The 13,291-nt window shown below is 40.8% G+C and overlaps 1 protein-coding gene across 2 annotated transcripts in view; it reads right to left on the bottom strand.

Annotated features, from left to right (window-relative positions):
• Window positions 1–4,733: 4,733 nt before the first annotated feature.
• Window positions 4,734–13,291, bottom strand: part of SLC22A4 (solute carrier family 22 member 4) — a 56,111-nt gene continuing 47,553 nt past the window's right edge. Inside the window, exon 10 of one of the 2 annotated variants that reach the window (XM_082378972.1) lies at window positions 4,734–5,768. In XM_082378972.1, the coding sequence (XP_082235098.1) occupies window positions 5,762–5,768 (7 nt within the window). In that variant the 3' untranslated portion in view covers window positions 4,734–5,761. Of the gene's footprint in view, window positions 5,769–6,818; window positions 11,041–13,291 lie in introns of those variants that run through there. The other variant, XM_082378971.1, reaches the window with a different exon arrangement.

The raw sequence follows: 13,291 nt of genomic DNA, 5'->3' as shown, positions 1-13,291 counted from the left end.
ATGCCCTTTTCATATTTTGGTCTGTAACAAGCCCTTTTGTTGTCCTTTAACTTCAAACAAATGTAAAATTTTAACTTCGAGATTATTGACGATCCCAGCCTAGGATTAAATGTTCCCCTCAGGTTAGTTATTTCTGCACAGAGTTAAGAGTTGAAGGGTAATTCAAAAAAGCAACTAGGTGATTCTAAAGCTTCGCTGTCCAACAGAATAAGTAGCTACATTTGTAATTTAAAATTTTCTAGTAGTCATATTAATAAAGTTACCAGATTTAGCAGATAAAAGTATAGGACACCCATTTAAAATTTGAATTTCTGATAAACAACGAATTTTTTTTTTTTTTTTTTGGCCTCGCCATGTGGCTTCCGGGGGTCTCAGTTCTCCCACCAGGGACTGAACCCCGCCCATGCCAGTGAAAGCCGGGAACCCTAAGCATCAGGCCACCCAGAACTCCCAAACAACAAATAATTTTATACTAATAAAATACGCGCAGGGACACATGAAATTCAGATGTATTGTGCAGGGCAACCTTACATAATAAAGTCAAAAGAAATGGGTGAAATTAATTTTAATAATATATTTAATCCAATATATCCATAACATTATTTCATAATGTAATCAATATAGAATTTATTGAAATATTTTACATTCTTATATAAATAAGATCTTATATTTTTAAAATTTGCACACTAAATCTTAAGAATCCAGTGTGCATTTTATAACACATTTCTCTTTGGGTTAGCCACACTTTAAGAGCTCAGTAGCCACATGTAGCTTGTGGGCTATCTTACTGCACAACACTGTTCTAAGGCCTTTAAGAACTAGGATTGCTAAATTTAACATTGGAGCATTTTCCTTTTTATAATAATAGTGGCTTAGTGATCGAAAGAGAACTAAGTGTACACTTTTAAATGTAATCTGTTGGATAAACTATTTAATAGTGATTGTATTCTACACTGAAAATAAAAATAGAGAGGGGAAAGCTAACCTTGCCAGCATGTTTTACACAAAGAAGTAAACATTTCCATAAAGCACAGTAGATTTCTTTTTTTATAAATTTATTTATTTTATTTTATTTTTATTTTTGGCTGTGTTGGGTCTTCATTGCTGCCCGCGGGCTTTCTCTAGTTGCGGCGAGCGGGGGCTAGTCTTTGTTGCGGTGCGCGGGCTTCTCATTGCAGTGGCTTCTCTTGTTGTGGAGCCTGGGCTCTAGGCACGCGGGCTTACAGTAGTTGTGACGCACAGGCTTAGTTGCTCCGCGGCATGTGGGATCTTCCTGGAGCAGGGTTCGAACCCGTGTCTCCTGCATTGGCAGGGGGATTCTTAACCACTGCGCCACCCGGGAAGTCCCACAGTAGATGTTTTTTCAAAATTAGGCTAAAATTCTTAACACAGATCTTAGTCATTTCCCTTATACTTACTATCCAATATTCCTGCCTCCTGAAGACGCCGCCTGGCTAGGATTAAATGTACTTAATCGTTTCTAACATCTTATCTCAAGTAACAGTCCTTTACTAGAACTAACAGAAAAGGAAAACCGAGCTTCTTGAACATAAACTTTTTTTCTTGTATCAACTCTCAAAATTGTTTTAATATTTCAAAATAAACGAAAGCTTCTATGAGAAAAATGCTGACCTGTGTCCAGACCAAACAAGGTGAAAAAGTCTTATTTTAAGAAATATCAGTTGGGCATCAGAAAACAGTCCTAAAAGGGTTTGGAAACAATTCACCAGGCTACCAAAGAAGCTGCAGATCCTGAAAAGAAAACAAACCATTTCTCATAAATGGCTTGTCCACATGCACAAAGCCAGGAGCAACTCAGGGTCTTCCAATTCTTGGTGGGGCAGGGACTACTCTCTGAATGTCATTATTATTTGAATTGCATCTTTTATTTATTTATTTTTTAAAAATTATTTATTTATTTTCGGCTGTGTTGGGTCTTCGTTGCTGCGTGTGGGCTTTCTCTAGTTGTGGCGAGTGGGGGCTACTCTTACTTGCGGTGCGTGGGCTTCTCATTGAGGTGGCTTCTCTTGTTGTGGAGCACGGGCTCTCGGCACGCAGGCTTCAGTAGTTGCAGCACTTGGGCTCAGTAGTTGTGGCTCGCGGGCTCTAGAGTGCAGGCTCAGTAGTTGTGGCACATGGGCTTAGTTGCTCCGCAGCATGTGGGATCTTCCCGGACCAGGGATCGAACCCGTGTCCCCTGCATTGGCAGGTGGATTCTTAACCACTGCGCCACCAGGAAAGCCCTGAATTGCATCTTTTAAAAGAGAGATTGAACTCAGAATCTGAGAGAATCAGTTACCTGAGGCCCTTTAACCCTCAAAATTCTGAATTGGGATGTTCCTATTTTATAAATAAGAGAAAATAAGACTGATTTATATGGTAGATAGCAGATTCAGGGTTAGAACCCTAGATTAAAGGAATTAAAATGTTAGCAGATGTGGTAGTTGGTCTCCAAGCTAGCACCCAATGATCCTTGAGTCCTGGTATTATGTAACAAAAATCAAAATGGAGTCAGTATTGCTAAGAGAGCTTTATAAAATGGAGGCAGAGGCCATTAAAGAAGTGTGATTTATGGACATCTCAGTTTGGATGGAATCTGACGTTTTGACCTGATGCAGTCATCCAGAACACCTACCAGAAACTCAAGCTAATTACTGTGACCCTTACCCTAAATTAACTTGTGGTAGTCTATCTACTTATTAGACTCCTACCCGAAAACAACTCATGATTCCTTAAGGACAATTATTTTCTGACTTGCATCAGAGTCAATTATAATTCTTGCCAGGCAACCTTTAACAACCTCCGTGGCTTTTTGTCTGTATAAGCCCCTGACTCTTTCTCTTCCATGGAACACTCCTTCAGGGTTACCCTAATCTGTGTCTCCTGAACTGCAATTCTTTTTTTTTTTAATTTATTTTTATTTTTTAAATATAGTTTTTTATGTGGACCATTTTTAAAAAGTCTTTATTGAATTTGTTACAATATTGCTTCTGTTTTCTGTTTTGGTTTTTTGGATGTGGGATCTTAGCTCCCCAACCAGGGGTTGAACCTGCACCCCCTGCATTGGAAGGTGAAGTCTTAACCACTGGACCGCCAGGGAATTCCCCAAATTGCAATTCTTAAGACCCCAAGTAAACTCTTCTTATTTACAGCCTCCTGCATTTTTTTTTTTTTGGTTGACAGTATTCATATCCTTGTGTAGGCTCCTCCCACTTCGTACCAGGATTGGTCTGTGTGACCAACAGCATATAGCACAAGTGATGTTTCTTCACTTCAGTGATTACATTTTAAAGTGACTTCCCTCTTAGATGTTTTCCCTCCCTCTCTCTCTCTCTATCTCTTTCTATGGGAGAAGCAATCTGCCTGCCATGTTGTAAGCAGCCCTTTGAGTGTCCCAGGTGATGGCAAAGAATGAAGACTCCTGCCAACAGCCAAGGAGGAACTGAGGTGCTTTGACCTGATGTGAGTAAGCTTGTGAGCAACAACTTCAGCATTAGTTGAGTCTTTAGGTGACTGCAGCCCTAGCCAATAGCTTGACTGCAAACTCATGAGAAACCATGAGCCAGAACTACCCAGCAAGGTAGCTCCCAGATTCCTGAACTTTATCAATTGTGAGAGATAAATATTCATTGTCTTAAGCTGCTAAATTTTGGGGTACTTTGTTATGCAGCAATATATAATGCACAGATTATTGAACAATTTGTTGAATTAAAATACAGAAGAATAAACATCTATAACTCCTTGATTTGTTTTACCTTCTATTCAACAGAATTTTTAATTTATTTCCCTGACACGAGACAGCATAGTGTATGAGACAGCATAGTGTAGCATAACTTCTGTATAAAGATCAGTATTCAATTGCTGACTCCTTCAAGTCGATAGCTTGGCAAGTTTTTATTTATTTATTTATTTATTTACTTATTTATTTAATATATTTTTTGGCTGTGTCGGGTCTTAGTTGCGGCACGCGGGATCTTCATTGAGGCATGTGGGATCTTTCGTTGCGGTGCGTGTGCTCTTCCTTGCAGCGCACAGCCTTCTCTCTAGTTGTGGCGTGTGGGTTTTCTCTCTCTAGTTGTGGCACACGGGCTCCAGGGTGCGTGGGCTCTGTAGTTGTGGCACGCGGGCTCCAGAGCGTGTGGGCTCTGTAATTTGCGGCATGTGGGCTCTCTCGTTGAGGCGCGCGAGTTCAGTAGTTGTGGTGCATGGGCTTAGTGGCCCCACGGCATGTGGGATCTTAGTTCCCTGACCAGGGATTGAACCCGCGTCCCCTGCATTGTAAGGCGGATTCTTTACCACTGGACCACCAGGGAAGTCCCTTGGCAAGTTTTTTTTTTTGTTTTTTTTTTTTTAATTAATTAATTTGTTTATTTATTTACGGCTGTGTTGGGTCTTCGTTTCTGTGCGAGGGCTTTCTCCAGTTGCGGCAAGTGGGGGCCACTCTTCATCGCGGTGCGCGGGCCTCTCACTATCGCGGCCTCTCCAGTTGCGGAGCACAGGCTCCAGACGCGCAGGCTCAGTAGTTGTGGCTCATGGGCCTACTTGCTCCGCGGCATGTGGGATCTTCCCAGACCAGGGCTCGAACCCGTGTCCCCTGCATTGGCAGGCAGATTCTCAACCACTGCGCCACCAGGGAAGCCCCCTTGGCAAGTTTTTAAAGCTTTCCAAGCCTCAGATTCCCAGATGATAGTGCTTAGCTCAGTGCCTAGGACACATTAGGTGTGAAATAAATATTAGCCATAATTAATAGTTTTATTTTGATTACTGACTCTAAAGAAGCACCTTTGGGTGTGTCTGTAGGTTGTGTGGGATGAAGTAGTCAGTACTTACTTGCCTGAGGAAGAGGAAGACTCCAAAGAAAGAACTCCTTTGAAAAAAAAAGAGTAGAGGGTCCAGGCTTAGTCCAGTATTAGAGCTTCTGCATCAGAATGGAGGAGGATTCAGAGGGTCTGTCCAGCCTCTGCTGTTGACCCCACAGGTCGTGTATGGATTTTATAGAAAGGGGACCTTGAGTAAAATCTGAAATAGCTATTTTTGCCAAGATCTCTATGAGACATTGTTTGCGTTGGCCTCATAACATCAGAGTGTGACCCAAGAGTGAAGGAACAGGAATCTATCCACCTCATCAGACAACATCCCAAGTAGCATGTCATTACCTATGCATATCAGCATTTTGGTTACAGGAGAGCAGCTGCAGCTGAGCTTGGCATAGCAGGACTTCAGGTGTCAGTGGGTATGCAGCACTTTTGTGCTGTTCTCCAGGGGTCCACTACAGATACATCTCAGAAAAAAAAAAAAAAAAGATAAAAGTCTTTGTTCATGAGCCCACCTGTGGTTGGAGGTTTGACTTTGAAGGGGATTGGAGTTGCACAAACAGAAGGGCCAGAGAAATCACATTTGTACTGTTAATTATGATTTTACATTTTAATGCTAGTCTATTTTGGCTTGGACAGATAGGTAACTAATCATGAAGAGAATGGGCCTTGAAATATTCTGCAGACTAGAAAATTATATAATCAAATACTTTGAACAATTTTTTAAGGACTTAGATGTCCAGACTTTTCCTTTGAATGAGTATAATTTCCAATGTGAAAACCCACAATTTGGCTTCAAGAGACACATGCGAGTTTTAAAATCCCATATAAATAATTACTCATTGCCACAAACTTGAGTGGAGGTAGGAATGTAAACTTGTTCCCTTCAGGTATACCTACATAAAGTGAGATGTGAAATAGGCTGCTTCCATTTTAAAGGCTGGTTATCACATTCTAGAATAGATGGAAAAGACACTGGTGACAGTTAATGTTAGAAATACAAGTTTTCCCCAAAGGCTTTTATGTATGTATGTGACATAGAAGGAAAATGGGTTCATTAATGTTATTTACTTCTTCGTTCATTCAGCAAATATTTGAATAGGTTGTTATGTGCCCAACCCTGTTCTGGGAATTGAGAAAAGAAACAAGATTTCTGTTCTCACGGAGTTCACATTTTAGTTGTGGGATGGTGCTACTGACAATAAACTTGTGAAAATAAATAAGAATTTCAAATAGTGGTTAAGTGACAAGTAGAGATAAAAGAGCATGATGGTGTAAAGAGTGACAGTCAGTGGGTGGCTACTTTAGACTGATTGGTGAGTGAATATTTTTCTGAGAAGGTGATATCTGAGTTGAGACACAAGGGTGAGAAGGAAACTATCATGTGAGGAATTGGGAAGACAGTGTTCCAAGCAGAGGAGCAGCAAGTGCAAAGACTGTGAAGTGAGGGCATGCGCTTGGGGTGTTGGAGCAACAGAGGGAAGACCAGCGTGACTGGAACATAGTGATCAAAGTGAGTAGTGGTGGGACTTAAGGTCAGAGATGCTGGCAAGAGGCCAGATCATCTAGTGCCTTGTAGACAGTGGCAAGGAGTTTGAATTTCATACTTGGTGCAATGAGAAACCATCAGAGTATTTTTAAGCAGAGAAAGGATAAGGTGTGATTTCTATCATAAAAAGAGTACTCTGCCTGCTATATAGAGAGTTGACTGTAGAGGACAAGCATGAAAACAGGTCAACTGATTAGGAAGCTATTGCAGCATCCCAGGCAAGAGCATTGGATGGCCTGAAGTAGAGTGGTATCTGTGGAAGAGATACATGGATGAATTCAGAATACATTTTGCAAGCAAAAGGTAACATGACTTATTACTGGATATGGGCATGAGAGAAGAAATTAAGGATGACTCCTGGATTTTTGGTGCCAGTTGGTGCCAGTTTTTGCAACTTGGTGCCAGTTTTTGGAATGAGGAAATTGGGTGGGATAGGGGGTTTAGGAAATTAAGAGTTTTGCTTTATTTTTTTTTTTGCTTTATTTTTTTTTTGCTTTATTTTTTATCGTGGTAAAATACACATAACATAAAATTTATCATCCTAACTCTTTTTAAGTGTATGGTTCAGTGGCATTAAGTACATTCACATTGTTTTACAAACATCACCATTATCCATTTCTAGAACTCTTTTCATCTTGCAAAACTGAAACCCTGTGTCCATTAAACAATAACTGCCCACTCCCCACTCCCCCCAGCCCCTATCAACCACCCTTGTACTTTCTGTCTCTATGAATTTGACCATTCTATGTACCTCATATAAATGGAATCATACAGTATTTGTCCTTTTGTGACTGCTTATTTCAGTAAGCATAATGTCCTCAAGGTTCATCTGTGCTGTGGCATATGAAAGAATTTTCTTCCTTTTTAAGGCTGAATAATATTCCACTGTATGTATGAGTAATATTCCCAGTTTGTTTTTCCATTCATCTGTCAATGGACACTTGGGTTGCTTCCATCTTTTGGCTATTGTGAATAATGTGAACATAGGTGTATAAATATCTCTTTAAGTCCATGCTTTCAAGTCTTTGAGTATATACACAGAAATGGAATTTCTGAATTATATGGTAATTCTATTTTTAATTTTGGGGGGAACTGCCATGCTGTTTTCCATAGGGACTGCACCATTTTACATTTCCACCAACAGTGCACAAAGGTCCCAATTTTTCCACATCCTCCCTGACACTTGTTATTTTCTCTTTTTTTTATAGTAGCTATCCTAATAAGGTGTGAGGCGATATCTCATTGTGATTTTGATTTGTATTTCCCTGATGATTAGTGCTGTTGAGCACCATTTCGTGTGCTTATCAGTCATTTGTATATTTTCTTTGAAGAAATGTCTGTTCAAGTCCTTTGCCCATTTTAATTGGGTTTTTCATTTTTTTGTTGTTGTGTTGTAGGAGTTCTTTTTATGTTCTGGATATTAACCCCTTATAAGATATATGGTTTCCCTTAAACAAGACGAAAAGACAACCCTCAGAATGGGAGAAAATATTTGCAAACGAAGCTACTGACCAAGGGTTAATCTCCAAAGTATACAAACAGCTCATGCAGCTCAATATCAAAAAAACAAACAACCCAATCCAAAAATGGGCAGAAGACCTAAATAGACATTTCTCCAAAGAAGATATACAGATTGCCAACAAACATATGAAAAGATGCTCAACATCACTAACCATTAGAGAAATGCAAATCAAAACTACAATGAGGTATCACCTTACACTGGTCAGAATAGCCATCGTCAAAAAATTTACAAACAATAAATGCTGGAGAGGGTGTGGAGAAAAAGGAACCCTGTTGCACTGTTGGTGGGAATGTAAATTGTTACAGCCACTATGGAGAACGGTATGGAGGTTCCTTAAAAAACTAAAAACAGAACTACCACATGACCCAGAAATCCCACTACTGGGCATATACCCCAAGAAAACCATAATTCAAAAAGAGGGACTTCCCTGGTGGCACAGTGGTTGGGAGTCCGCCTGCCAGTGCAGGGGACGCGGGTTCAGGCCCTGGTCCGGGAGGATCCCACATGCCGCGGAAGAACTAGGCCCATGTGCCACAACTACTGAGCCTACGCTCTAGAGCCCGTGAGCCACAACTACTGAGCCTGAGTGCCGCAACTGCTGAGGCCCGTGCGCCTGGAGCCCGTGCTGTGCAATAAGAGAAGCCACCCAATGAGAAGCCCGGGAACTGTGGCGAAGAGTAGCCCCCGCTCGCCGCAACTAGAGAGAGGCCCGCGCGCAGCAACGAAGACCCAAGGCAGCCAAAACTAAAAATAAATAAATTAATTAAAAAAACAAAAAAAAGAGTCATGTACCACAATGTTCACTGCAGCACTATTTACAATAGGCAGGACATGGAAGCAACCTAAGTGTCCATCGACAGATGAATGGATAAAGAAGATGTGGCACATATATACAACGGAATATTACTCAGCCATAAAAAGAAACGAAATTGAGTTTTTGTAGTGAGGTGGATGGACCTAGAGTCTGTCATACAGAGTGAATTAAGTCAGAAAGAGAAAAACAAATACCATATGCTAACACATATATGGAATCTGAAAAAAAAAAGGTTCTGACGAACCTAGGGGCAGGACAGGAATAAAGACGCAGATGTAGAGAGTGGACTTGAGGACTCAGGGTAAGCTGAGACGAAGTGAGAGAGTGGCATTGACATATATACAATACCAAATGTAAAATAGATAGCTAGTGGGAAGCAGCCGCATAGCACAGGGAGATCAGCCAGGTGCTTTGTGACCACCTAGAGGGGTGGGATAGGGAGGGTGAGAGGGAGATGCAAGAGGGAGGGGATATGGGGATATATGTATATGTGTAGCTGATAACACTTTGTTATACAGCAGCAACTAACACAAGAATGTAAAGCAATTATACTCCAATAAAGATATTAAAAAATATAAATATATATGGTTTCCAAATATTTTATCCCATTCCACGGGTTGCCTTTTTTTTACTCTGTTGATCAGATCCTTTTATGTACAGAAGTTTTAAGTTCTTATGTAGTTCAGTTTTATCTATTTTTTTGTTGTTGTTGCCTGTGCAAACGAGTTTTATTTTAAATATAAAAATAAACTGATATTTAAATATATTAATATTTTAAACCTAAATTTAAATATAAGTTTGGAGGCAGTTGGACATATGAGTCTGAAGATCATAGCAGAGGTCAGAATGAGATATAAATTAGAGAGTTATCCACACATAGATGGTATTTGTAGCCACTGGTCTGGATGAGATCAACCAAGAGAGAAGATGCATAGGAACACATAGGTCTCCTTATGGGATACAGTCATACTGGAGTAAGATTCCATAGGAAAATATCAGAAGGTTTTGACTGAGTTAAATTTGGATAATATAAGTTATCGAATACCTTAATCTTCTGAGCTAGATGCCAGGTTAGAAATTAGAAATTCCTGGGAAAGTATCACCCTCTCTGCTATTGTATTATTACAATAATAATACTAACAATAGCCCAAGACATCATTTAGTCCTCACAACAGCTGTATAAGATATTCTTATTGTCCTCACTTTACAGATGAGGAAACCGAAGTAAGTAATTTACCCAGTGATTATACTAAGTATGTGGCAGGGCCAAATTAAAATTCTGGTTGGTCTGCCTCAAGCCTACACTATTAATTATTAATCTCATTGTTCTGAAAAATGAAATCTAGCCCTCGGCCCTTACCAACTGACTACATTCAGTCTCCTTAGGTTTCATATCACCATGGTCACATCTTTGTTGGTGGTGAATGGCCCAAGAAAGATGGTACTGATCCTACCACATTAGGTAGGCTGATCTGCAGTTTCTTCTTTTGAACACTCTGGATCTTAACACTGTGCCAGGTTCTCATACACCAAAAAAAGGGAAAGAAGGTTGATGGACATGGCATACTAGAATCAACAGAAGTTGTCATGTTTTGGGGACTTCCCTGGTGGCGCAGTGGTTGAGAATCTGCCTGCCAATGCAGGGGACACGGGTTCGAGCCCTGGTCTGGGAAGATCCCACATGCCGCGGAGCGACTGGGCCTGTGAGCCACAATTACTGAGCCTGCGCGTCTGAAGCCTGTGCTCCGCAACAAGAGAGGCCGCGATAGTGAGAGGCCCGCGCACCGTGATGAAGAGTGGCCCCCACTTGCCGCAACTGGAGAAAGCCCTCGCACAGAAACGAAGACCCAGCACAGCCGTAAATTAATAAATAAATAAATAAAATATTTTTAAAAATACTTAAAAAAAAAAAAAGAATCCTCCTACCAGTGAAGGGGACACAGGTTCGATCCCTGGTCTGGGAAGATCCCACATGCCGCAGAGCAACTAAGCCCGTGCGCCACAACTACTGAGCCCGCGTGCTGCAACTACTAAAGTGCACACGCCTAGAGCCAGTGCTCTGCAACAAGAGAAGCCACCGCAATGAGAAGCTCGTGCACTGCAACGAAGAGTAGCCCCCGCTCGCCACAGAGAGTGAAGAGAAAGCCCACACACAGCAACGAAGACCCAACGCAGCCAAAAAAGAAAGAAGTTGTCATGTTTTTATTCCCTTTCATCTTCAATCTAGATATTACAGTCCTTTGCTTCACTCTCAGTTCCTCCATTGTCTTGTCATTCTGCTCACCTGTACTGCAAATCCCCAAATCCAACCGTTTGTGCATTTCACTCCTGTCCTGCAACACTAGAGAAGATCACACAACCATGTGAATTGTTGTCTCTACAAATTTACCTTTTCAATCAAATCTGGACTTTCACCCCACTTGTCACTCTCCCAACCCACATGTTCCTCCAATCCATCAATGATCCTCCTTCCCTTCTATCTTAATTCAGGAGCAGATTGAGAGTGAAAAGTAAAATGGTTTGACTTATCTTGGGCTTAGATTTTGCAAGATTAGTAAACAAAAGGACTAGGGTAGTGGTGTGAGTGAATCGAGGGGATCGTGAGGTATAAACTGGAAGGGAAAGGAAAGGATGTCAAGGTCACAGCTAAAGGGTTGTGATGAAAATAAAAGGTTCTGGAATGAAGTGGAGTTGTTGTGACTGATGATGGGGGCCCAGGGTGTGTCCTTGACAGGGAGGGATTATAGAACTGGTAAAGGTCAAGTACTATGAGGATGTGGTGTAGGATTACTCATCACCCTGAGCACAAAAGTCATCAATACCTCAGGTCAGGTTCCAGAGAACTCACAGAATGTGGATAAACAACTGGCAGATTGTTGGTAACAGCAACCAGAAGGGCACAGCATAAACCTCAAAGGAGACATTTTATATGTGGGAAAGTGAAGGAGTTATGGTGGGGAACAAAGAAAATCCTGAGACCTTACCTGGCTCTGAAGTTCATAGGAAGTGGAAAAGAAAGAGCCTCCCTTTGAGAGACAGGACCACGAGGAAGTGGAGTGCTCGGGGGAAGCTGGATCTCTGTCAAGGCGAGGACATGGAGAGAGCAACCAGGGATATTCTTGATGGAGGAAAGCTGTCGGTTCGCAATGGAGTGGGGGTTTCAGAGGACACAGTAGCAGGGAAGTAAACAGTGGGAGGGTGAGACAGTGGGCTATGCAGGGACAGGGAGCACAGAGGGGAGTCAGAATGAAAGTATTTGACAAAAGGGATTAAATTTGCTGTGTTGGAGAGATGGTTTCCAGGTTCTCAAAATCAGGTTTCAGATGTTTCTGTGCCAACGCAGAGGCACTGGCTGATGACAGTTCAAATCCTCATAATTTTTTACGACCCATTCAGCAGTCTGTTAAATATAACCTCGTGGTAAGGTAATTCACCTCAGCAGAGCAAGTTTGACTTGGTCTAAATAAGGGTAGAGGTAACTGCTGTTCAAGCAGAGTGAGAGGAGAGAGAAAAATGCCCAGGTCTGGATGGGAGAAAATAACTTTGACCTGGCTTTCAGCTCCACAGAGCTCAGCTCCAGGTCGGGGCACTGAGCTAGTTGCTGAGGCCACAAAGGAAGGAGTTTATAACCTGGCTAGACTGAGCCCATGGAGAGCTCCGATTTTACATTCTTCATGTTCTTCATCTTTGCTTCCCAGGACTTTGCACTTTATAATCACATAGAAGTTTAAAAAGAAAAACTTTTATTGAGTTGACACTCAATAAAATAAAAATAAAAAATAAAAATTTTTAATATTTTAACTTCTATATGATTATAAAAATAATATATGTTATTTGTGAAACAATTATAAAGTATGGAAAACTACAGAAAAGAAACTAAAATAGAAGTCATCTATAATCCCCCATCCAAACATACCTACTATTAATACCTTGAGATATTTCCTTCTAGTTTTTTTTTTCATGCCTTTTAAACATAGTTTATTCATGCATGCATTCATTATTTGGTCAATACTATTGTATACTTTTTAAAATACTTGCATTATATCACAAGTATTGTGTTATTAAAAATAATTCTTAAACACTGTTTTTAAAGGCTGAATAATATTCTTTCATAAAAACACACCATTATTTATTTAACTATTTCCATACTAGCTTTTAAAATTGTGATAAAAAAATTAAATTTTACCATCTTACCAATTTTTTAAAAATTTATTTGGTTGCACTGGGTCTTAGTTATGGCAGGCAGGCTCCTTAGTTGCAGCTCACAGCCTCCTTAGTTGCAGGTTGCCTGTTCCTTAGTTGTGGCATACGAACTCTTAGTTGCAGCATGCATGTGGGATCTAGTTGCCTGACCAGGGGTGGAACCCAGGCCCCCTGCGTTGGGAGCTCAGAGTCTTAACCACTACACCACCAGGGAAGTCCCCATCTTACCAATTTTTAAATGTACAGTCCCATAGTATTAAATATATTTACATTGTTGTGTACAGATCTCTAGAACTTTTTCATCTTGCAAAACCAAAATGCACTAAGCACTAACTCCTCCTCCCTTTTCCCCTCTCCCCCCACCCTTGGTAACCATCTTTCTAATTTCT

This window comes from Balaenoptera borealis (genome assembly GCF_965194805.1).
Source record: "Balaenoptera borealis genome assembly, chromosome: 2".
NCBI classification, from domain to species: domain Eukaryota; kingdom Metazoa; phylum Chordata; class Mammalia; order Artiodactyla; family Balaenopteridae; genus Balaenoptera; species Balaenoptera borealis.
This window is presented reverse-complemented; position numbering and strand designations above follow the sequence as displayed.